Raw genomic sequence first — 27,543 nt, forward strand, 5'->3', positions numbered from 1 at the left:
ACTCTTTATTTGACCCTATATATCATACAACCTGAAATAGAAACAAAGACTAGGAAATTAGCTCGTTTTTTCTACCTTAATGTCAAACAAAAGTACAAATAATATTCAGTGCACGTGCTAGTTACCTTAGAACTGCCAATCATGCTTGTTTTGAAACTCTTCAATTTTCAGAACTGTCAATCATGTGTGTTTTGATAGGGATGCCAGTGTAGAAATAATGCTTTAAAAGACGTGATCTTCATTAACACATTAATAAATAAATAGACTTCATCTGTAAAACTGGACTTTAGGATTTTACAGAAATATGTACAATTCTTAAAAAATCAAAATTAAAATAATGAAATAAGATTTAGAGAATTTGGCTCTTTAACCAAAAATATAAGCATGGCTTACCCACAAGGATTTTATATTTCAATAAAAAGAGAAATGTTCCTTAACTGATACTTATCAGAAGTAGTATGACTATGAATGGGAATGAGAGAATCAAAACTGACCTAAATCTGGGCATTTTAATTTTTATTTTTCAAGCAGACAAAAATATCAATATAATCCATTCCCCTTCTACCTACCCAAAACAACCAGACTTAGTAACCACCTAGTCATTCATGTCTTAAATCAAACACCATTCAAAACTTCTACTTCACTATCCATACTTAGTCATCAAGACCTGTTTCTTCTATCTCCTAAATTGCTAATGAAAGTCTCCTCTCCTGACCCTCAGACTTAATTAACATTCTCATGACTTCTTTCCAGAAGCTTCTTTATTGGCTTAACTCATTTCATTCTTCCAATATATGTTCCACACCAATGCCAGAATGATCTCATTGAAACACAAACCCAGTCCATGTTTTAATGGCTCTTTATCACTTTCAGAATAAAGCCCCAATTTTTTAAAATGATATATAAATTCCTTGAAGATCTGCCTCCTGCCCAACTCCCCACTCTCTTCATCACTTCTCAACTTAAGCCGACTAATCCCCTTGAGTTCCCAGAAAAGCCAGGCTCTCTCTCACTTAAAACTTTTCCAAGTGCAGCCATTTTTTGCACTTTGTATCTCCTATCCTCGGTCCTTTACAACTCAATTCAATTGCTAGTTCCTCTGGGAAACCTTCTCTGACAACCTAACAGAATCACTGATCCCCTCTTCTCCATTCCTGTAGGATACAGTAAACAGAACTTACACAGTGTAATATATATCGATTTACTTCTCTATCCCCCTGACTGAATCATCAGCTCCCTGAAAGCAGGCACTGTCTTTAATCTGAACATCAACAGCATTAAACACAGAGGTGACACATGACAGCTGCTCGTTAAATGCTTGCTGACTCAGTGAAAAACTACACCATGACCTAGTTTATTTAAAAATAAAATGAATTGATAAAGAAGATGTGATATATATGGAATATTATTCAGCCATAAAAAATGAAATCTTGCATTTGCAACAACACAGATAGAGCAAAAGGGCATTATGATAGGCAAAATAAGTTAGAGAAAGACAAACACCATATGATTTCACTCATATGTGGAATTTAAGTAACAAATGAGCAAAGGAAAAAAAGTGAGAGAGAGGGAGAGAAAGAAACCAAAAAACAGACTCTTAACTATAGAGAACAAACTGATGGTTACCAGAGGGGAGGTGGGTGGGAGGATGGGTGAAATATGTGATGGGGATTAAGGAGGGCACTTGTGATGAGCACTGGGTGATGTATGGAATTGCTGAATCATTATATTGTACACCTGAAACTAACACATCACTGTATGTTAACTATACTGGAATCAAAATAAAAACTTAATTAAAAAATAATAAAAATAATAAAATCATCAGCTTAATTCTTGAGACTGATAAAATGTACTACAGGTACAATCCAAGCAATCAAACTAACCAATGCTATATAAAACAATACTTCGGGTTTAATAATGTTCTTAAGGAATTTACCCATTTACTTACAAATTTACTGTAAGAATTGATACCATCTCAAACAGTATTTGAGGTCCAATAATCCCATCTTATTTTCACTAGTGTTCCTACTGGAGGTGTTAAAGTCTCAACCACAATAAATACTCATGTCCAAGACACTCAGCATGTTGACTAGTTCAACAAACACCGTCCTAAGATGTGACAATCCCTATCAAAGGCATCAGTGAACAGGCCATCAACACAGACAAGACCCCAACCTAGTTACACTTCATTTATCAGGAAGTTACTTATCTGGTGACATCAAGTCTCCACAGAACTCAATGAGAACTAAGCAGAGGAGTTTAGAAGCTGTCAAAATACATGTTGAAGTCCATGTACTGAAAGTACATACGCTTTACTTACAGAAGAGGCTGAGAGGTCATACTCAAATACTAACTGCTCTTATTTTAAGCACAATGAATTTGGTGGGCAATTTCCTGGGCATCAGAATATTAGAAGAAGAAAATTTAAAAGTTCAAAAAAAGCTAAAAATGGAGACACAGGTGCAACAGCAGAGAAAGAATAATGACATCTAAAGGCAAAACACAAAAACTACAAAAATTGGAGGGTTGTGTAGCTAAAAAGCAATAATTCTATATATTTGAATTATGATACAACACAGAAATTAATGTTTATAATTATGACCTTGGTTCATCAAAAACAAAGACCAAAAAAACAGGTTAAACTACTTTAAGTCTGACAAGGTTCAAGGAAAGTAGATGACGTATTTTATAAAAAGAATCAAAGAATTAAAAATTGAGTATTACATGTAAAGAGTCAACTTTCTACAATTTGAAGAATAAACTTTTTTGAAGTAAAGCATTCCCAAGCCAGGTGACTCTGAGTTATGAATCACTGTCAAACATTAACCAACTCCTGTGACTACAGGTCTCACCATAATTACGTTACACATCCATTCTGAAACAAAGCCTGGACCCACTGGTCATTAGCTTATCAGTGGTGACACTATCCAAACATATTAGATCATGGACACCACAACCAAGGATATTATAACAGGCTACCTACCATTCTTTAACAGACCTCCATAGAGCCTTCCCACCACACTGTCTTCAGGGTCCCTGGTATAAAAACTGGCTCATATGTGAGACCATTTTAGGAGGGTCCTATGATACTCAGTAACTATATGCTGTGGGATCTAGAGAGCAGAACAGCAGAGTGAAAAGAACATTCCAGGGCTGTGTTGGAATACACACAGCCTAAGGTTTGAATCCCTGCCTTATTAATTACCAGCTGTGTCACTGCAGCACAGTTATGCTTAGAAAATGGAGAAAATATCTCCTCCTTTTTTTTTAAATTTCTTCATTTAGAAAATGGAGAAAATATCTCCTCCTTTTTTTTAAAATTTAAATTCAATTAGCCAACATACAGTACATCATTAGTTTCTGATGTAGAGTTCAGTAATTTATCAGTTGCATATAACACCCAGTGCTCATCACATCATGTGCCCTCCTTAATGCCTGTTACCCAGTTACCCCATCCCCCAACCCACCTCCCCTTCAGCAACTCTTAGTTTGTTTCCAGGAGTCCAGAGTCTCTCATGGTTTGTCTCCCTCTCTGATTTCTTCCTATTCAGTTTTCCCTCCCTTCCCCTATGATCCTCTATGCTATTATTTTCCACATACGAGTGAAACCATATGATAATTGTCTTTCTCTGATTGACTTAATTCTCTCAGCATAATACCCTCCAGTTCCATCCATGTCAATGTAAATGGTAAGATTTCATCCTTTTTGATGGCTGTGTAATATTCCAGTGTGTGTGTGTGTGTGTGTGTGTGTGTGCGCGTGTGTGTGTATACCACATCTTCTTTATCCAGCTACTGTGGACAATGCTGCTATGAACATTAAAGGGCACTGGATCACCACATTTGCATCTTTGGGGTAAATACCTAGCACAATTGCTGGGTCATAGGGTAGCTCTATTTTTAACTTCCTAAGGAACCTCCATACTATTTTCCAGAGTGGCCATCAGACAATACATATAGAGTGCAAATGTAGGTTTTCGATAAACTAGCTATTATGTTTATCAGATGGGAATATGGAAAGGGAACAATTTTAATTCACACTAGGACAAATCTTGTGAAATTGTGTGCTGTGTTAATAACAGAAGAAAAAATGTCTAAAGAAAGGGCAGGCAGGTTTCACATGATAGGAAAGTGCTTTATATTTTTAAGTCACAGTAGAAGCCCTCTGACTTGTAGGTTGGCTCATGGAAAAGTAGGTTAAAGTGAGAATCCATTAAAAAAGCATACATATACACTGTGAAGACATTAGTTTAGCAATTAATGCAAATATTCTGATAGAGGTCCAAGCCTTCTCGCTGAGGAGAGGTCCACTCACTGGAGCTCTGCACTGATGTCTTTATATAAGCAATACCCTTACTACAATGTCTGGGATTGCCAGAATCAGTCACTTTAAAGTCAAACAGGAACAGAAAGGCATTTGGAAAGCAATTCCTTCCATATTTTTATGATTCCCCCTCCCCATCTTTATGGTTTACTTGCCCAAACTAATTCAATAGTAGTTTCTTTAACAACAACAACAAAAAATCTCTTCTTTATGAAGGTCTTTCCAAAATATTAAAATTAGCTTTCTTAAGAACAAAAACACTTTCCATACTCATATTTTATGAATTTATACAATAATCAAAAAATTACTTACCAATAATATAAATAGATTTTGGAACAAACACAACTAACTAGCTTTAACTAAAGATATAGCTGAACTGGAAGAAGCAAAAGTACCAGATATAGCAGAAGACCACCAATTTCTAATTTTCCAGTTAATGTTGGTATCAGTCAGTGGGTTTTAGAGAACAGAATGTTGATTAATTTAGCAAGTCAGTTAATTCAATGATAATTGCCAAAGAAATTAATGCCTCCGAGTCATTCATTCTAAATTGTCATAATCTGATTTCTGATTTCATGTCACAATCTGACATGAAAGAAAAACAATATAATGGTTAAAACTTTTAAGGTTGGTATTGTTAGAATTAGGCCCACCCACACCTCCAAAATCTCTGAATTTACTTATTTCTATTTTGCAACTCAGTCTAAGTAGATCACAATACTTCTACTCATGCTTAAATACCATAGCTTATACTCTGAATGTTACTATTAATATAATGTCTTTCTAGAATTAGTTTTCTTTTAAAAGTGTTTTTCAAACCTTTTTTTTTTTTTGTGGTAGAAATAGTACCATTTCCCCCCCTACACTTTTTTTTTAAAGATTTATTTATTCATTTGAGAGAGCGAGCACGCGAGTGTGTGAGTGGACCGGGGGGTGGGGAGGAAGAGAGAGAATCTCCAGCGGACTGAGCATGGCGCCCAAGGTGGCGCTCGATCTCAGGACTCTGAGATCATGACCTGAGCCAAAATCAAGAGTCAGACATTTACTGACTGAGCCACCCAGGTGCCCCCCGACTCTTTAAACAAAATGTTCCCAGAATTATAATATATAAAATAATGAGGGTAGAGCCACTCTGAAAGTAAGGTCGAACTTCCCAGCTACCCCCAGAACAGTCTCTGAAGCCTTTCTGCAGAACTCAAGAGCTTCTTGGGACAAAGGCTGAAAAGTGTTCCTTTAAACTATAATCAGAGATGCCTGGCTGGCTCAGTCAGTAGAGCATGTGACTCTTGATCTGAAGGTCGTGAGTTCAAGCCCCATGTTGGGCACAGAGCAAGCTATAATCAAAAACAAATATTAAAACAAAAAAGTTATAGAACTTATTAAAAGGATATTACTTAGCTAATTAGAATATTCAGTTAACCAAAATAATTTCTGATTCTTATCAGCTGCTCTAAGTTTGAAACTATAGTAAAAGCAATAATGAAAGAAACAACAAGTGTTGGCGAGGATGTGGAGAAAAAGGAACCTCGTGCACTGTTGGAGGGAATGCAAAGTGGTGCAGCCACTGTGGAAGATAGTATGTATGGAGGTTCCTCAAAAAGTTCAAAATAAAACTACCCTATGATCTAGTAATTGTACTCCTGGGTATTTACCCCCAAACACAAAAACACTAATTCAAAGGGATATATGCAGCCCTATGTTTATTGCAGTATTGCAACAGCCAAATTATAGAAGTAGCCCAAGTGTCCACTGATAGATGAATGGATAAAGAAGATATGGTATATACATATACAGTGGAATATTATTCAGCCATAAAAAAGAACGAAATCTTGCAATTTGCAACAACATGGATAGAGCTAGAGAGTATAATGCTAAGTGAAATAAGTCACTCAGAGAAAGACAAATACCATGATTTGACCCATGTGGAATTTAAGAAACAAATGAGCAAAAGGAAAAAAAGAGAGAAGAGATAAACCAAGAAACAGACTCTTCACTATAGAGAACAAACGGATGGTTACCAGAGGGGAGGAGGCGGGGGGGAGGATGGGTGAAACAGGTGATGGGGATTAAAGATTACACTTACCATGATGAGCAGTGAGTAATGTAGAGAATCACTGAATCACTATATTGTACACCTAAAACTAATATAACACTGTATGTTAACTATACTGGAATTAAAATAAAAAACTTAATAAAAAATCTTAAAAATAATGAAAAAACTAAAATATTTTGCTAAACTGGGTATTTTATTAAATTTGAGTTATTTTTCTTTGCACTTAATTAATTTAAACTGTCCTAAAGTAGAAGAGATTCAATGACACAAAAGTCAAACAAACTGAAGAGAAAAAAAAATGGTTCTCAAAAGGGATTAAAAAAACAGGTCAGGTTGATGAATGATGAACAAATTATGTAAATATCTACATCTTATTTGTAGTCTCTTAAGTAAATGTATCAAAGCAAGAAGTTCTGCCATTATTCAGTTACCCTCCTAAAATCTACTCAGAGGCAGCCTGACATCAAAGAGGTAGAGAGCAAACATGTGTCCAGCCCAAAAAGCTGTTCTATCTAGTCATATAATCTAAATTTGTAAGTATGAAAAGGGGATGAGCAGAGACCTAGCTGGATCTCATTACTTTCTCATTCGGTATTATCATCTTCCTGTCACCTAGAAAGATAACAGGTAAGATCTAAATAAAATTATTTCCCACCTACAATTTGTCCTGGATACAGGTAGAAAAGCAAAGTAACTGAAACAGTATTTATGCTGATCTGACACTTTTCTATAATTCTTTCCTTTTTTATTTTTTGGAGGGGGTGAGAGGGAGAAGGGGCAGAGGGAGAGGGAGAGAGAATCTAAAGCAGGCTCCATGCACAGCGTGGAGCCCGATGCAGGGCTCAATCTCACAACCCTGAGATCATTACCTGAGTCGAAATCAAAAGTCGGACACTTAACCAACTGACCCACCCAGGCGCCTCAATACTTTCAAAGCATAAGTGACAGGTAGCTATAAGAGACCTAGGGAAGGGTTTTGGAAATAACCTAAGCATTTCTACATATAGAAATCAAGAAATTTAATAAATGTTCTGTGAAAAGTATAAACCTTCTTTCCATGATGAATTAAAAACTGGACAACAAAGGATTTGCTCAGACAGAAAGTTTCTCCCCAGAAAACAATGTATGCAGATATAGAGCTATAATTGTTACCTACATAGCCATTAGGGTATGTACACATAGACAGGAAGGGAATGAAAGTCACCAAACTATTCAGTTCAATTCCTGGCTAAAGTGAACTACTCCCCTTAGCACATTATTAGAAATAACATGACCGGTCTTGTAGGACCAGAGATGAATAGAACTTAAGCCTTGACTCTTGTTTATTATTAAAAGAAAAAGAAAAGCACTCTGAGGGTATTTCAGACTTTCAAAAATACAAGTAGAAGTCAAAGCCCTTTCCTAACTACTATTATCTTCTACCCGCCATTTTGTCACCATGGTATCCCTTTTTATTCATGTAATTACCAATTTTTAAAATTGATTTGTGTACTTTTTTACTATATATTCTCTTTCCCTCCAGTAGAAGTTGTTGCCCCAACTTCATGAGAGCAGACAAAGAGCTAGTCTGACTAGTTTACCAGCCCCTATGACAGTGCCTGCCAAACTGAAGAGGTCCAGTGGACATTCTAGTCCCTAAGGCATTCTTTAATATTATGCTCAAACATATAACATAATGACAAAACTAATGTTTTAAAATTGTAATGAAATGGTGAAAAAGAACAGCATACATAAAAGAATATCCACAAAGAAATAAATACCCATGAAATAAATATCATAAAATTCCTTCCACAAACATAAGGAAACATGTATACTACATTTGCAACTTGTAATAAATCTGACTGAGCAGGTGAAATATTCATAATTCAGCAGAGTTATCTGTAAAATGTATTTTTTGTAAAGTTCATACCTGATGTTCTGGCTGCAAGTTAGGTCAGCTTGTAAAAATAAAGATGGCCATTGCACCTGGGTAGCACCCATGGGAGCATGATGAAAAGCTTATCCATTGCAAGGAGGAGATGAGAAGATTTCTTTGCATAAAATAAAACAGTACTTCACTTTTAAATATAGAAAATGATATATTTTTCTATTAATGAGAAATGATCTGCCACAGCCACTACTGACAGTATCCAAGAGCTCAGGATGCCCCTCTTGAAGGATAACTTTAGGACCACAAATCTTCATAGTTGCCTCCTGCATAAACCCTCCTCAATAGGAATTCTTGAGGAATGTCATCATTAGTTCACAAAAATCCAAATCACGAGGATTTCAAGAATAGTAATAATAGTAGCATCTGTTTATTATATGCCAGTCACTAATCTTTAACTTTACATAACTTTACATACATTATCTGATTCAATCCCTTCAATGACCCATTACACAACAGATAGACAGTGTTAATATCTGCATTGACAGACTTACTCTACTTAGAAATTTCTTGAGTTCTTACTATTTTTGACTAAGCGTGTATGTTATTTGATATATCAAGACAGGCTATCTTGAGCCATTACCTCTCAATGCCGGTAGCATAAGCAGCCCGTTTTCTTCCCCAGGTATGACCTGGTTCATGGCACTTACCTTGCAAGACACTGTCTAGCTTGTGATTATCCGAGGTAGAGGTGTGCTGGAGCCAGACTGCACCACCTTGCGGGAGCTGACTGTGTACACATATTCCCAACTCTGCATTCAGGGACATTACATTGGTAACTTAAGATTGGCCATGGTGGGAGTATTTTAGACTACAGAAATTGGCAAATCAGGGCCTTTTTTATTGGAGAACTAGTTATTAAATATTCCCATGCCACTGATCTGAGGAAATTTGTACTAAGTTTGTCAGGTCCAATTCAGATTCAGGAAGAATGAGTTCATGTCTTCCAATCATTTGAGTCCAGTTATCAACTGGACCTCTAGATATCCAGAACTCTCAGCAGAGAGGCAACCCATTTTCATAACTGCTCTCTTAGATCTAGAGCAGATTCTTTCCCTATTCATTTCTACAATATGACTCATTCTTAAACATCACAAACTTCTTAATCACTGTAATTCATCCTAAGATGCCACTGAGTACTAGATTCACCATTACTTTATGTACTATTAAGAATAAAAAACATGGCCAATTAAGTCAACATAGCATCAACTCTGAGATACATCCTGGTATCAGAAATACTGAAATTTTTATTTTATTTTATTTTTATTTTTTTAAGATTTTTATTTATTTATTGAGAGAGATAGTGATAGAGACAGAGCATGAGAGGGGGAGAGTCAGAGGAAGAGGCAGACTCCCCGCTGAGCAGGGAGCCTGATGCGGGATTCGATCCCGGGACTCCCGGATCATGACCTGAGCCGAAGGCAGTCGCTTAAGCAACTGAGCCACCCAGGCGCCCCAATACTGAAATTTTTAAAATGGGCACATTAAAAACTGATGGGAAAAAATCATTTCTATACTGCTTACTATTGTTTTCCAATCCCAGAATCTTAGTTCCATATCTCCTTTCACTCTTGATATTCTACTCCTAGCTCTCCCACCTTAAAGGTCTCCCCAGTGCATACTTATACTCACAAATACCTTTATTTATAGGCTATAAACAGAATGAATTCTGTTCTATAGTAGGAAAAATTATAATCCCGAGAGAAGATACAAAATAAGAAAAGAAAATGATAAAGCATCGGAATTTGGTAGCAGGAGAAGAAAGGAGCATGAAGAAGTAGAAAGGGAGGCTTCTCTGAAAAGCAGAAGACTGTGGAACAGAGGAAGAGGCAAAAAAGGTTATATGTAAAATGCCCTGAGTAGCATGTATTACTATAAAGCTGGTTTTAATTTTATGGTGGGGAATAGTTTATTACCAGGATGAACATCAAAATCTTCCCCAAAAGTGCTCTCACTGCTTTGAGAAGATATGAATCTAGCCTAATGTGACTAAAATGACATGACATGAATCCCACCTAACTTCCCTAACTAGCATAATGAAGAGAAATAAAACATATTTTGTCTTTTAGCAAATCACCAATTAAAGTTCAATAATACTTTTGAGGTATCTCAACTTTTATCAACACTCTTAAAACATGTGGAAATGATTCTACTTACTCTCCATCCACTTCTGGTCTTCTACATACACAATGAAACTTGCCACCAAAATCTATATAAAGATCATTCTCTACAATATGGAAGATTCGTCCAATGACTAGTTTATCCTTGGCAGGTCCCATTTGTGTAAGAGGAGAATGTCTCAGCATAGATGCAAAGGATTCCACATTTTTTGGAGAGCCCTAAAAAAAAGAGGAGAGATTTATATGTATATTATTCAAGATAAAGGTATAATATGACAGATACGATAAAATCTTACAGGGGAAATTTTTAAAAGTGAATGTGCTGTATATTTATATTTTGTGGCAATATGAAAAAAATATTTAAATGGAATTTTGCTTTAAAAAACTAGATATACTCTTCAACCTCCTCTTCCTCCCTTTCCTTTTTTTTTTTTTTTTTTTTAAGATTTTATTTATTTGACAGAGAGAGACACAGCGAGAGAGGGAACACAAGCAGGGAGAGAGAGGGAGAAGCAGGCTTCCCGCAGAGCAGGGAGCCCGATGCAGGGCTCAATCCCAGGACCCCAGGATCACGACCTGAGCCAAAGGCAGACGCTGAACGACTGAGCCACCCAGGTGCCCCTCCCTTTCCTTCTTGAAGAGGAAACCAAGAAAAGTGCTTAGTGATGCTGATATGGTGGCTCAGAGTAGAATCTGGAATGTGAGCAAAGTAAGGAGCATCCTTAGACAAAACTTCCTACCATGGGGACAGAGGGAGGTCAGAGTCTGAGCATGTGAGTAGGGCATCCAAGAAAGTGATTAACTTTATTCCTAATACTGATCATCTGGGGGGAAAAAAAAGCCTTCAAATTCAAGTTTAGTGGGAGTGACTAAACAGTATGGAGGTTCCTCAAAAAATGAAAAACAGAATTACCATATGATTCAGTAATCCCACTATTGGGTATTTAACCAAAGAAAATGAAAACTAATTTGCAAAGATACATGCACCCCTAAGTTTACTCTAGCATTATTTACAAGAGCCAAAGTGTGAAAGCAACCCAAGTGTCCAGTGACAGATGAATGGATAAAGAAGATGTGGTACAAATACACAATGGAATATTACTCAGCCACAAAAAAGAATGAGATCTTGCCACTTGCAACAACATGGCTGGAACCTAGAGCATATAATGCTAAATGAAATAAGTCAGATGGAGAAAAACAATTATTAGATAATTTCACTCAAATGTGGAATTTAGTGATTTCACTCATATGTGAAATTTAAGAAACAAAACAAACAAATGAACAAATAAAAAAAGAGACAAATGAAAAAACAGACTCTAATAAAGAGAACAAACTGGTGGTTGCCAGAGGGAAAAGTGGGGGGCAGGGGGAATGAGTGAAATTGATAAAGGGAATTAAGAGTACACTTATCGTGTGAGCATTAATGTATAGAATTGCTGAATCATATCATGTATCCGAACTAATACTATATGTTAATTATACTTTAATAAAAAATAGCCCAATAAGGTTTTTTTTTTAATTTAAATACAGATTAAAATAAAAGTGATTAAGGATCCTTCAATTACCAGGGTGAACATGAGTTCTTGTTATATAATATTTTTAAACAGTTTTGTCATAATTTTCTTCTTTTTCTTGTTTTGTGCTGCTCATTTTCTAGGAGTCTTTTTACATACTGAATTTACTTGAGGTATGACTGAATATATAATGCAGGCTCCTTACTTCTTTTTTTCTTTAACTTACAAATTTTTTCCCAAACACACACTTTTTCAGAAATCCATGAGTACAGACTTGCACCTTTTACTCATCTTTAATTTGTGTCTGGTGTGGTATGTGCATTCTTTGGGTCAAACTAAGGGAAGTACTAAGTTTCTGTTTGTGAGAGCTAATTACAGAAGAATACTAACAATTTAATCTACCTACATCCTGTATTTGGAATAAGTTTTACATCTGTTATTTCAGGGAGAATTATTAAGAGTCTGATAGTATGCTTACTTTACAAACTATAAAACCATATTTATGACTCATTTTTAATACATGTAGTACTCCAAGGATTACAAACTCAGATGCCAGGCTAGGTGGGGACTTGATGAGCAGAAGAATATGTGCTAGTCTAAAAGGTACAGCCACTACTCAGCTCCAGCTGCAGCTGCAAATCGAGTCCAGTGTTGCCACATCTTTTGATTCTCCAAGAAAAGCCAGAAATCCATGTATTAACGTAAAATCCCCAATTTTTCCATGTTTATTAAAAAAAAAAAAAAGCCTTTTATTTTATCAGTCTGTTAAAATACACTTTGGCCCAAAGACCAAAAGCTTGTGACCTTTGCCTCAAGGTAAAGAAAGTCAAAGGAGGGGCGCCTGGGTGGCTCAGTTGGTTAAGCGGCTGCCTTCGGCTCAGGTCATGATCCTGGGGTCCTGGGATCGAGCCCCACATCTGGCTCCCCGCTCAGCAGAGAGCCTGCTTCTCCCTCTCCCTCTGCCTGCCACTCTGCCTATTTGTGTTCTCTCTCTCTCTGTCAAATAAATAAAATCTTTAAAAAAAAAAAAAAAAAGAAAGTCAAAACATTTGGCTGATGCCAAGTCCCTTAGATGCAGGAAGGAGGGTATGGCGATGGATTTGTTTCAGTGAGTTGAAACACACTGGGAAGGAATCCTGAGCACCTGAGTGTCCATCTAAACCAAAAACAAGTCAGTAGATCTAGATGCCAAATAGAGCTGAAAAGGTAGCCAGGAATATTATGCTTTGAGCCATACTACTAGTTTTATAACTCCACAGAGTATAATATTAAAGGTCCTTAAACAAGGACCTCGAAAAAATAGTTCTTTCTTGTACAGAGCCAAGGATGAAGCACACTCTATGCAGACACAGGCTATGAGTTGCCCTCTAGAGGCAGTGCAGAGTCAGACCAACCCAGCGGTGCCAAGAGCAGCTACTGTGACACTCCATTCATAAACAGTTGCCCCCAGAGCAGGTGGAAAAAGCACCGCTCAAAGGCAGAGTATCAGCTTCTGGGTCTCATCCTGCTTGCAGTCAAAGAGGGTCCTTCCCCCCTCTTCGTAGGACCTGCTTTCCCATTACCCCACCCCCATGGTTGACAGCTCCTCCTACCTCTCTCTCCTTCCTTTTCCTCCTTCTCTTCTTCTCCCCCCACCACCTTTGGAAGACTTTCAGTTGAAGCCATGGTCTAATTAAAACAGCCTTAGATGACAGGAAGATCCAGTAGTAAATCTAATAGTTAAACATTTATTGAAAATAACTTAGCCATCACTAGGGCCTGTTCCTAAAATAACATAATCTCCTTTATAACTGTGAAGAGATGTTTGGGCTAAGATTAGTATGACAGTAAAAGGTATATTTCCTCCTAAGTTTTAGGAAATAATTAAGTGTTAACAACTAATTATTTAATAAGATCTCTTAAGACTTTTTAGTAAATCTGTTGTAAAATATTTATATTATAAATTTCATAAAATTATGAAATTATTTTTATATTGAAGTACAATCAACTTATAATATGATGATATTATAACAGTTACAGGTATACAACATAATGATTTGATATTTGTATACACCGTGAAATGATCACCACAGTAAGCCTGGTTAACATCCATCACCATATACACTTACAAAAAATTTTTTTCTTGTGATGAGAACTTTTAATATCTGGTCTCTCATCAACTTTAAAATATACAACACAGTATAATTAACTATAGTCACCATGCTGCATTCCCTTGACCTATTTTGTAAGTTTGTAACTTCTGACCCCATTCACTCCCCCACCCCCCATCCCACCTCTGGCAACCCCTAATCTGTTCTCTGTATCTATGAGCTTTTTTTCTTATGAGCTTTGTTTTTGTTTTTTGTTTGTTCAGATTCCACATATAAGTGAGGTCATACGTATTTGTCCTCCTCTGTCTGACTTATTTCACTTAGCATAATACCCTCAAGGTCCATCAATGTTGTTGCAAATGGCAAGATTTCCTTCTTTTTCATGACTGAACAATACTCCATTACATATACATATATATGTGTGTATATATGAATTGCTGGGTCATATGGTAGTTCTATTCTTAATTTTTTTTCAAAACCTCTGTACTGTTTTCCACAGTGGCTGTAGCAATTTACATTTCCACCAACAATGTACCGGGTTCCCTTTTCTCTACATCCTCACCAATACTTGTTATTTCTTGTCTTTTTGATAATAGCTATTTTAACAGGTAAGGCGATATCTCACTGTGGTTTTGCTTTGTATTTCCCTTATAATTGATGATGTTGAGCATCTTTTATATACTTGTGGCTCATCCATATGTCTTCTTTAGAAAAATGTCTACTTAGAATTTCTGTCCATTTTTGGGTTTTTTTGCTATTGAGTTATATGGGTTCTTTATATATTTTGAATATCAGCCTCTTATCAGATATATGACTTTTAAATATTTTCTCCCATTCAGTAGGATGCCTTTCATTTTGCTGATGGTTTCCTTCCTTTGCTATAAGAAACTTTTCAGTTTGATGTAGTCTCACTTATTTTTGCTTTTGCTGTTTTTGCTTTTGGTGTCAAATGAAAAAAATCATCACCTATGTCAAGGTCCCTACTACCTATGTTTTCTTCCAGGAGATTTATGGGTTTAGGTCTTATGTTCAAGTCTTTAATCCATTTTGAGTTACTTTTTGTGTATGCTGAAAGACAGTGGTTGAGTTTCATTCTTTTGCATGTGGGCTATACAGTTTTCCCATCACCATTTCTTAAAGAGACTATCATTTCCCCTTGTATATTCTTGGCTCCTTATCATAAATTAACTGAACATGTATGTGTGGGTTTATTTCTAGCTCTCTATTCTGTTCCATTGGTCTATGTGTCTGTTTTTATGCCAATAACATACTGTTTTGATTACTACAGCTTTGTAATATACTTTGAAATCAAAGATTGTGGTGTCTCCAGGTTTGTTCTTTTTTTTCAAGACTGCTCTGGCTATTCATGGTATGAATAATTATATTTTAAAAGAGATTTTAAATTCAAATAGTAATAGAATGCTACTGTTTTTTGTTCCATTATTTTTGCCTACACTTTGTTACATTTTACAATGGAAGTCAATGTATTTTCAGTGAGTGAAACAGTTTTACCACAAGCATAAGACCCCTAGATTAACACCTGAATTTGCTTTTAAATTGTACACTTACTATTCTGTTTGGAAGCTTTGTCAAGTAATCAGACAAAGCTCTCCTTCAAAAATCATAATCTAGAACCATTTCTGAATTCCTCATTTACTTGTCAATGTCTAAAAACAGTAACTGTAGCAACTCCCTCAACCCACTTTGACAACATTCTTAGCTCGTCTTACGCTGATGCAGACAGCAGAGACAGTAGGCACCCTGTCACCCGCTGGCCATACCATGGAGCTTAGTGTCCAACCCTGGTTACGGAAAATGTTTCTATAAAGCTCATCCACAGAGTTATCATAGCTACAGCAGGTACCTTAGAGTTGACTGCTTCCTTTAAGAATTAGTCACAGGGCTCAGATTTCCTAAGTATTCCTGTTATTCTACTGTACCATTTTTTCCCTTTGAGGCCTAAAAGTTGAACAGGACTGTCCAGGTAGAATGGGGGAGGGTGAAGGGATTACAAATATAGCGAACAGTATCACTTTAATTTATTCATTTATCAAATGTGTTCAGTATTGAGTGCTTGTCATGTACCAGGCTCTAGTTGAACCTTAATATAAAAATATGTGAAATGGTAGGGAAATACAGAGTTAAACCAACATGACAACAGAGATTAGAGTCCAAAAAGTTGCTGTAAACAACTGCTACCCTCACAAAGGTGTAAAGAGTCTTGTACCATAGGCTAAATGGAGTCAGATTCAAAAGAGGTGTGTCATTAATGGAGTAACAGTACTTGCTCCTTGTTTTTAAAAAAAAAACTTTGACAGCAGTATGCAAGATGGACCAGAGAGAGTGGAAAAAATGAAAAGAGAACTGTTGAGAGGCTCCTCCAATTAGCTAGGACAGAGATGATAAAGGGCTTACGCTGAAGCAGTGGCCATAGAAATATAGCAGAAGGAATAAAGAGCTATTTACTGGGGCACCTGGGTGGCTCAGTTGATTAAGCGACTGCCTTTGGCTCAGGTCATGATCCTGGAGTCCCAGGATCGAGTCCAGCATTAGGCTCCCTGCAGGGAGTCTGCTTCTCCCTTTAACCCTCCCCTCTCTCATGCTCTCTCTCTCTCTCAAATAAATAAATAAAATCTTTTTTTTTTTTTTTTTAAGAGCTATTTACCAAATAGTACAGCAAAGACTTGATCTCCAACTGGCTATAGAAAGTAAGGCAGAAGAGCAGTCACAAATGAGGTGTAAGAGGAGTGCAGTAAAGGCAAGAGAGTAAGTTAGTTTTGCACACAATAGGTTGTGATACCCATAAAATTTCAGGGAATACTGGCTATCTGGTAGGTAGTTAAAAATAATGGTGCAAAGGGGTGCCTGGGTGGCTCAGTCAGTTAAGTGTCCAACTCTTGATTTCAGTCAGGTCATGATCTCAGGGTCATGAGACCCGAGCCCCATGTCAGCTCCGCACTCAGTGGGGAGTCTGCTTGAGATTCTCTCCCTCTCCCTCTGACCTTCCGCACCCTTCCTCCCCTGCCAAAATAAATAAATAAATCTTTAAAAAAAAGAAATAACTGCACATATTTATATACATACTAACATAAATTTACATGTTTATTGTGATATTATATAAAGATACAAGTTCTTCAAAATAAATATATCAGATGCTAACTGCAATAATTTCTAGATAGGACTAAGTTTTCTTTATATTACTTATTACAGAAAATCTAGAACAAAGTCTATGTATTACTTTAAAGTTTCAATGTATATTAAATATATATAACTTTCATGCATATGAGGACATTCAATATATAGCTTGGAATTAGAGGCTATCAGTGCCAAAAGAAACATGAAATAACAACTACTAGTCCAACTGCCTCACTTTACATGTGAGTATCATACCTGCTATTCAAAACTACATAATATGGCTAAACAGTGATTCTTAAATGCACGTTGCTTCAGAAGATGGAAAGTAGATAGAAACATTATTTTAAGACTTGAAGGAAACATACGGCAGAAAAACAGAAATACTCAGGAAACCTCAGTTCTATGACCAACTCTGCCATTAAATAGCTAAAAAATCTTGAATAAGTCATTTAAGTCTTAAATTTGTCTTCTTATTTGTAAAAGAAAAAAATTGGATTGGATACCTACAAATTTTAGTAATAGGAATTCTTAAATATTCTAAAATGTAAAAAGGATTTTATAAATAAACATTATAAATGGAAGACAATTTCCTAGTAAATATTGGAACATATGCTCAACAATTTCTTAGTGAAGGGGCATGATAAGAAAAAAAAAGTCTAGAAATCTCTGTAATAGAGGTATATCATAGTAGCAGGAGAATAATTATGCTAGATAGGGAGAAACAGAATTACAAGAGGAGGCTGGATAATCAGTTAGTGGCTGTCTGTCCCTCTCTCTGAGATGAGCTTGAGCCACACCCTCACAGATGCTGGGAGGGAAGTGGAGAAACAGACACAACCTGGGACCCAAAGGATGCCTTAAAGGTTTCTAGTAAGACAGAGGTTGTCTGACCAAAAGATAAGGCATGCAGGTATACAAATGGAACTGTACTTCCACCCATTCTGGAATATGGGACACTTCTAAAACTGAATTAAATGCCATCTTCTAAGATCCTAATTAACACAGTACTATAGTTTTTTTCTTTTAATTGAAGTATAATTAACATACAGTGCTATATTAGTTTCAGGTGCACCATGTAATGATTCAACAATTCTATACATTACTCAGTGCGCATCACAGTAAGTGCACTCTTAATCCCACATATCTATTTCCCCCACCCCCACCCACTTCCCTTTTGGCAACCACCAGCTTGTTCTCTGTATTTAAGAGTCTGGGTTTGTTTGGGGGTTTTTTGTCTCTTTTTTCTTTGTTCATTTGTTTTGTTTCTTAAATTCCATATGAGTGAAATCATATGGTATTTGTCTTTCTCTGACTTATTTCACTTAACATTACATCTTCTAGTTCTAGTATTATGCAATTTCTTTAATAACAGTCATCACATTTAAAATCAATTGTTAAATGTCTGTCCTCTTTGCTATACTTCAAGATGGAAAAGGAGATATCTGTCTTGTTTACTACTAAAAAAGTTTACATAAATATATTATCTTAGTTCCTGGAAGACAAATAAATAGGATGGATGTATTTCCTGACTATTCTAAAAAGAACCTTCTGAAATCAATCTTCATCCTATCCATGGCACCATCCCTTTCTGTTACCCAAGTTCCAATGTTTAACAAACTCAATAGTCAAAACATGTTTTCAGGGATCTGCTATAAAATGCACTGCTATCTACTTCTACTTTTTATTCTAACCCTGCACAACAAAAACACAGGGACAACAAATAAATAAAGTCCAGAAGAACTGCCCAGGACAGGAATTGGCTCATAAATAGGCACTCAAAAAGTCCCTAGGGGTAAGGCTGTAAACTCAAGGAGATGAGACTACCAAAATGGTTCCACAGGAATACAACTGTAAGAAGCGTTGTCTAAATTAATTCTGAGCTATCTGGGGTTGGTTCTCTTGATTCAATCTAAAGGCATTAGTGATCCCATTTCCACAATAAGGGACACTGTTCGTCCATGGGGTACACTGGCAAAGCAGTTTCTTAAATTAACATCTGTAGACACCTATAACCAAGTGCCTATAGAAGGCAAGGCTTTGTCATGGGAAGTAACTTCTGCCTCCTATCAATTAGGGTAAAATACAAAAGTATAAAGTGTGCTGTTAAGTGAACTGGAAAATTATAACCTCAGGGCTTTAAATTCCCAGCTAAAGGTTAACATAAGGGATCTGAAAGCATCTATAACTGTCCTAAAAGAAATCTTTATCTCCTTTAGCCTCAGGCCCAAGATTTAAAAACAAAACAAAACAAAACAAAACCACAAAGTCTAATTCTGCCGATGGCTGAATGACAAAGCAAACTGAGTTCCTAATTTCACAGATTCTCTAGTGTTAAAATTGGGGCATTGATTAGGAAGGTAGTGGTGAATCCTGAAAATCAGAATGGGAATATGGGCAGATGCTGAAGAACCTGCAGACCCTAAGCCCCTAAACTCTGCCGAGTATCCTTTGCTGGTAGAAGAAGCCCTTCCATCCCAATCTGAGGAGGTTAGTCTTCCCTTTCCTGAATTACCTGCAATGGTCTACCCTGAGGTAGTTGCAAGGGCTCACTGATCCTCCTAAGCACCCATCTCTCCCACTTCTCATTGCTTGTAGACCTGCACTGTTCGATACGGTATTCGCTAGACACATGTAGCTATTCAAATTTAATTAAAATTAAATAAAATTTAAAATTCAGTTCCTAAATTGCACTAGCCACATTTCAAATGCTCAACAGCCATATGCAAACAGCCCAGATAGTATAGGAGATTTCCATCATTACAGAAAATTCTATTGGATAGCACTAGATCTATCACCAAATTCAACTCTCAGCAGACCCCAAGGGGTGAGATACAAAGTATAGTCCATGAAGAGGTACAGTACACACCAAAAGAACTGCATGATTTTGTTAATTTATATCAATATAAACTAAGAATCTGTAGGGGAATGGATCCTAAGGGTACTGAGTCAGAATGAAGGGAAGACAGTATTGCCTTGGGCCAAATTTACTAGTATGGGCTTACTCAGCAGAGATTCAGATACAATAAGTTAGCTTCAGAGGCTAGGCATGGCTTTTAATAGTTTACTTGGTTGGCTGAATCAAATCTGAACCCAAAGACAGACTACACTATATGAAGTTGAAATACCAGAACTTCCTTAGTATACCACAGAGGAAGGTATCCAAATGCTTGGAGAAAATAATAGAATGTTGAAGTGGATTTATCATTTATGACCTTTTCACCTAGCCCTTACTGTGGTCCCTAGCAGGATCTATAAGATACTCAGTTCACCGAAGCTAAGGGGTGAGGGGAGCACCAGCTTTTCTGAATTGTTGTGTGGTGACTATTCTCTGCATTAGGACTGATTGGTGGGAACTGCTTCCAATAACGGCTCTCTGAATTCAGTGGAGATAATGAGATCATGGTTTTCCAGGAGTCAGGTCAGCACTTACCAGCCAATAATACGATGGGCATGGTTATCATTATTCGAGAGCGCCTAAACAGTAATCAAAACAGTCTGACTTGAAGAGCTCTCTGGTGTTGGGTGATTGATTAAGGTGTCCCAGAAATGAAATAGATGGGAAAACTCTATAGTTCTAATGAACAGAAGTCTGGCCTACATCACCACAACTGACTGTCAGGGCCACTCAGCAAATTCCCAAACCTGAACAAATTCCCAGACACTGAGTCCTCTGAATGAAGAGAAGATCATGTCCCGTTGAGGAACGATCCTGCTACATAGTTAAAAAAAATTTTTTTATTTTTTTTATTAACATATAATGTATTATTTGTTTCAGGGGTACAGGTCTGTGATTCATCAGTCTTACACAATTCACAATGCATAGCTAAAAATTTATACTGCCAATCTTCGTACTAGCTTTCCTAAAGAGAGTGATGACTATTTACCAGGGTGTCCACTGGGGAAGGAGAAATAATCACACTTTCCAAGGATTACATGAACTGACATAACTCTTCAGACTCAATTTGCTTCCAGTCAGAATAGAGGCTTATGGTGGGGGTCACATGATTAATGGGAGTTTTAGCTCAGGCCCATCCCCTGAACTCACTGTGGTTATCTCTCCAGTTCTAGAATGCATAATGGGAATAGAATTACTTAGCAACTGGCAGAATGCCCACCTTAGTTCCTTAATCTGTGGAGTGAGGGCTATTAAGGTAGGAAAGGAGAGGTGGAAAATACTACAACTTCCCCTGCCTACAGAACAAGTAAATTGAAGGCAATACTACATTCCTGGAGGCACTGCAACGATTAGTGCCAAGGACCTAGAAGATGCAGGGTGGTGATTTCTACCACATCCCCACTTAACTTGCCTATGTGGCCCTAAAGAAAACAAATGGATCCTAGATAATGACAATTTTTTATCACAAACTTAATCAAGTGGTAAGTCCCATTGCAGCTGTTGTTCCAGATGTGGTTTCATGGCTGGAGCAAATCAAATATCCCCCCGCACCTGGTATGCACTAACTGATCTGACAAATGCTTTCTTTTTCTAGATCTGCTAGTAAAGACTATATACCTCAGAGTTATACCAATTCACCAGTTCTGTGTTATAAACTGGTCGACAAGGACTTTGCCATTTCATTCCACAGGATATCATGTTGGTCTATTACACATACTTACTGGCCCCGGAAGCAGAAAGTTGCAACTACTCTAGATACATGTATTCCAGAGGGTGGGAATAAATCTCACAAAAATGCTGGGCCTTGGTGAAATTCCTAGGAGGCCAGTGGTCTGGGACATGTCGAGATGTGCATTTTTTCCACTAAGAACAATGCACAATACTTACTAGGTCTCTTTGAATTTTGGAGGCAATAAAATACCTTATTTGGACATTCTTCTCCAACTCTTTAAGTAACCCAAAAAGCTGCCTGTTTTGAGGGGGTCCAGAATAAGACAAAGTTCTGCAACAGGTCCAGACTACCAAGCAAGCTACTCTACCACTTGGGCTTTATGACCTGGCAGATGTGGTAGTATTTCAAGTATCTGTAGCAGAAAAAGATGTAGAATGGAGACTTTGACAGACCTCACTAGGTGAATCATAATGCAGAGCTAGAGTGGTCCTGAAGGACAGTAATAGCCTCCCAATGGGCAGAACTTTGAGCAGTGCATGTGATCGCTTTGCCTGGAAGGAAAGACAGCCTAAGGTACAGGTCTATATTAATTTGTGTAAAGTGACTAATGATTTTGCTGGATGGTCAGGGATTTAGAAGGCACATGATTGAGAAATAGATGACAAGACAAGGTCTGGGAAAGAGATATGTGGATAGACCTCTCTGAATAGGCAGAGTGAGAAAATAAATCAGTCACATGTAAATGATTTCTTTAGCAAGAAGGAATCTTAATAATCAGGGAATGATAACCAGTCCTGTGGATGTCATCCTCTTTCCTCAGCTATTCCTATCCCCACAAATGGGTTCAAGAACAAAGCTGCTACAGCAGCAGGGATGTGCTTCTGTCTTAGTGGTAGAAGGGGTATCTCAACACGTCCCAGACTGTTAGCCAATGAAAAATTTCACCAAGGTGGCAGGTCCCTGAATTTCTGTGGAATGGAGGTTATGCATGGATTCAGAAACATTGACTTCTACTCACCCATGTTGATCTGGCTACAGCCACTGCTAAATGACCAATCTGCCAACAGCAGAGACCAAAAATAAGCTTCCAATATAGCATCATTCCCTGAAATGATCAGATGGCTACCTGGTAGCAGGTTACACTGGGCCATTCTATATAGAAAGGAAAGTGATGTAGTATCACCAGAATAAACACTTACTCTAAATATGGATCTGCCTTTCTACCCACAAAACTTCTTTCAAAACCACCATAAACTAAGAGAATCTCTTATTCATTGTCATGGTATTCCACACTTCTAACCAAAGAAATCATTTTACAGGAAATGATTTGTGATAATGGGCTCATCTTTATGGAATTCACTGGTCTTATCAGTGCTGGGCCTGACAGACTATGAAATAATCCTTTTTCTAAAAAAAATAAATCAACTTTATATTTGATATCATTGTAAATTCCCATGTAATTAAAAGAAATAATACACAGAGATCCCTTCCATCTTTTACCCAGTTCTCTCAAGGCTAACATCTAAGACCAGGTAAGATACCAAAACCAAGAAACTGACAATTGATGCAATCCACCAACAGTATTCAAATTTTACCAGTTTTATATGCAATTACTTGTATGTGTATTTAGTTCTACACAATTTTATCATATGTGAAGACTCATGTATTCACCACCACGGTCACATTATAGGCAGTTCCGTCACTGCAAGGATCCCTCATGTTGCCCTTTTGTACCTCCCCATCTTTCTTCTAACCTCCACCCCTATCTCTAACTCTTAGCAACCACTGATCTCTTCTCCATCTCAATAATGTTGTCATTTCAAGAATGTTATGAACAGACTTACACTATATAATCCTTTGGAACTGGCTTTTTTCACTCAGCATAACACCCCTGAGTGTCATTTAAGTTGTTATGTGTATCAATCGTTTCTTTCTTTTTACTTCTAAGTAGTATTCCATGGTATGGATGTACCAGAGTTTGCTTTAATCATTCAACAGCTGAAGAACATATGGGCTGTTTCCAGTTTTTGGCTATTACAAATAAAGCTGCTATAGACATTTATGTACAGGTTTTTATATGAACATGAGTTTTCACCTCTCTGGGATAAATACTCTGTGCACTTGTGTATACGTATCTCTTTTGGTAGAACCCAACTATCTCAATTTGGGTAACTGGCCAAAGAGGAGGAGCTGCTGAACTACTGACTCCAAGAATGGAAGTCTACCACTCATCTGCCAGTGGCCAAGAGCAGAGTGCTTTAAAAAGCAAGGCAAGGGGCACCTGGGTGGATCAGTCGGTTGGGCATCTGCCTTTGGCTTGGGTCATGGTCCCAGGGTCCTGGGATGGAGCCCCACATCAGGCTCCCTGCTTAGCGGGGAGCCTGCTTCTCCCTCTCCTCTCTGCTTATACTCTCTTTCACTATCTCTGTCTCTCTCTCTCAAATAAATAAAATCTTTAAAAAATAAAAAATAAAAAGCAAGGCAAAACCCAAACAAATCAACTATTTAATTTTATTCCCAAATCCCTACAAACCAGGCTCCACTCAACTGTGATAGTTTATTTCCTTTATTATTTAATGCCAACAGATAAAAATAAACTTAAGGGAACATAATCATGTTATAAAAATTATTATTAATATAGGGGCGCCTGGCTGGCTCAGTTGGTAGAGCATGTGACTCCTGATCTTGGGGTTGTGAGTTCCAGCCCCATGTTGGGTGTAGAAATTACTTAAAATAAAAAAACTTTTTGAGGCACCTGGGTGGCTCAGTCGGTTAAGTGTCCAACTCTTGATCCCAGCTCAGGTCTCGATCTCAGGGTCCTGAGTTCAAGCCCCACACTGGGCTCCACACTGGCTGTGGAACTACTTTAAAAAAAAAAAAAGAGAGAGAGAAAAGGTCTTTTTTTTTTTTAAAGATTTTATTTGTTTGACAGAGAGAGACACAGTGAGAGAGGGAACACAAGCAGGGGGAGTGGGAGAGGGAGAAGTAGGCTTCCTGCCAAGCAGGGAGCCTGATGTGGAACTTGATCCCAGGACCCTGAGATCATGACCTAAGCCGAAGGCAGACGCTTAAGGACTGAGCCACCCAGGCGCCCCCACAGAGAAAAAAAATCTTTAAAAATGCTTTAAAACATTTTTAAAAATTATTATTATATAATTAAAAGAGCAAATTTTAATATAATCTTTAAAAGAAAAATAAAACCCAAACACCTTAAAAGAATAGAGATTTCTGAGCATAAGTGAGAGCTAATAAAGATACACAAAGTTAATGCTGATTTGGGAAGTCATAAAAGACTCTCATAGGGTATGATCAGATCATATGACCACCCATGAAACAAAATACATACAGGATATAATATATTTATCTTTTCTTTTAGGAACTGTATAGTATTAATTATAAGTATATTACAGGTGTTGACTTTTCCCTAGACATTTATACCTACCTCAATTCACTCTTCCGTTGTTTTTATATTAACTGGTAATTTTCTCTAAATATGCTTTGAAAATGTTAGACTCCACTGTGAAACTAAACATTTCAAAAGATTTTTCTTACTGGGCGCCTGGGTGGCTCAGATGGTTAAGCGTCTGCCTTCGGCTCAGGTCATGATCCCAGGGTCCTGGGGATCGAGTCCCGCATCGGGCTCTCTGCTCCTTGGGAGCCTGCTTCTCCCTCTGCCTCTCTCTCTCTCTCTCTGTCTCTCATGAATAAATAAATAAAATCTTTAAAAAAAAAATAAAAAATTAAAAAAAAAAAGATTTTTCTTACTAACTCAGGATAACTCACCTAGAATTTCATAATGTAAAAACCAGCTGGCCCCACAGCTAAAACCATAAATATTTTTCAACATTCCTTTACATAATTATTTTTAAAACATTGGTATAATTCTTAAAGTTGTCAATATAAAACAGAAGAAAACAAAAGTTTAAATAAAATACAGAACATTGCTACTATATGAATATAGTAGGCTTAAAACTTACACTAAAAATAAGCATTTTTTCCTTGATATTAAGACAAATCCTTTAAATAAGCTATATTTTGGAATTTCCCAATATTCTGAAAGAACAAAATATCTGATTTATATCCAGCATCTTGAAATAAAAAATATCAATAAGAAATATTCATGAAAAAGTGAAAAATAACATTTTTTTAAATCTGCATGAAATGTAATATATTGCTAAAATAAAACTATAAACTGTCTTATAACAGTTTATACATAAATACACTAAATAGTAAATAAATAATACATAAATAACTAAATAAACTAAAATAGTAAAATGTTATTCTTTACCTTCAAAGAATAAAATGTTCTACTGTGTGGTCTCGAAAACTCTTGCAAACCATTTTTCAATGAGCTGCAAGTCATATGCTACCCTCTACCGTTAAGATACAGTATTAGTCACAAAGCAGAAAACCAAATATTTGCTCAACTATTGCCACCTTGTGGCTATAAGATAGGTCATCTGCTATTGCAGAGCTTCCAATTGGCTTAACAGATTCTACAAATCTCTATTGTCTAAGAGACATAAGAGCATCAGAGTTTTTAAAGTACTTCTTTTAAAAAAAAAGAGGAAAAAGTATCTAAGTTAAAAAAATATACTTAGCAAACATTTACCTCGTCCTCTATACATAAGAATGTGTTATGTTGGTTACAAAAATGAAAGGAATTGGTCCCTACCCTCAAAAACCAAACAAATAAAAAACTAATTGAAGAGATAGCTGCACAAACCAGAATTAAAGGTAATAAACCAAAGAAAAACAGAAATGGATAAGTGAGCATGGGATGAGTATGACACCTACAAACCCCCATACCGAACAATGGCATTTTAGGTCATTTAAATTTGAGATCCCTTTAGCTAGTAGCTTCAGTGAAATCTTAGGATAAGTATTTCATGATGAACTGCCCTTGATAAAATTCCTGTCTGCAGGGGAAGATTCCTTTTGAGGATAACTTGCATAGCCCTTACTGAGTATCACTTACTTCTTAGGTGCCCATACACATACCGAAGTTGGCACTCTAAGGATAAGAATGAAATCAATGGGTAAAACTTCAACCTATATTGTTGACTATGCATATATATTGTTAAATCTAATAATAGGGCACCCAAGATATTTTAACTGTGTAAGTTTAATTCCAATATAAATCAACAAATATATATTCAACTCCTAACTTATGTAAAGGGTGAATAAAAAATGATCCCTGATCTCCAGGAACTACAATCTAAAAAACAGGCTAGAACAAGTTCTTAAATGACTTCAGTATAACTTAAGAGTTGTGTGTGTACCATAAACGGAATATAAAACAAAGCTCCAGGACTTTCAAAAGGAGTTTCGTCTGGTTGATGAGAGGATAAACACCAATGGAAGAGGTGATTTTTATAATGGAATTTGAAGGCAGGGAAGCTAATTCCAGGGGGAAAAGCAAAGACAAAGAAACGATGATTTGTTTGGGCAACAGCGAAATATTTATTTTCACACAGAAAAATTTTTGAGCAGAAACCATATATAAATGAAAATTACATAGAACCCCAATATATATGACATAACTGTAGTATTCTGTTAGGATAAGTCTATTTTATGGTTCAAATTGATAGCATTTACTTATTATGAAGTCAAAAAATGTGAACCTGCAGTTATTTTGATAAAAAGCACAAGTTGATATCAGTGGTGAGGAATAACAACCCCAGGTCCCAATTTCGGAATAACAACCCTAGTTCCCAATTTCTGTATTTTGTTTTGAGGGCTCAATATCAAGAAATACCCCACATGAGGAAAAAAAAAAATATCCCACATGGATAGAGGTGAGTAAACAGGC

At 36.8% G+C, this 27,543-nt stretch overlaps 1 protein-coding gene across 2 annotated transcripts in view; it reads right to left on the minus strand.

Annotated features, from left to right (window-relative positions):
* Positions 1-27,543, minus strand: part of MRPS28 (mitochondrial ribosomal protein S28) — a 109,081-nt gene that overhangs the window by 75,702 nt on the left and 5,836 nt on the right. The window contains exons 2-3 of one of the 2 annotated variants that reach the window (XM_081816180.1): positions 10,462-10,643; positions 8,287-8,407 (exon numbers count right to left, since the gene is read on the minus strand). In XM_081816180.1, the coding sequence (XP_081672306.1) occupies positions 8,311-8,407; positions 10,462-10,643 (279 nt within the window). In that variant the 3' untranslated portion in view covers positions 8,287-8,310. The remainder of the gene's footprint in view (positions 1-8,286; positions 8,408-10,461; positions 10,644-27,543) is intronic. The other variant, XM_081816179.1, reaches the window with a different exon arrangement.

The sequence above is a fragment of the Leptonychotes weddellii genome, chromosome 4 (genome assembly GCF_054177405.1).
Source record: "Leptonychotes weddellii isolate Sample4059 chromosome 4, ASM5417740v2, whole genome shotgun sequence".
NCBI classification, from domain to species: domain Eukaryota; kingdom Metazoa; phylum Chordata; class Mammalia; order Carnivora; family Phocidae; genus Leptonychotes; species Leptonychotes weddellii.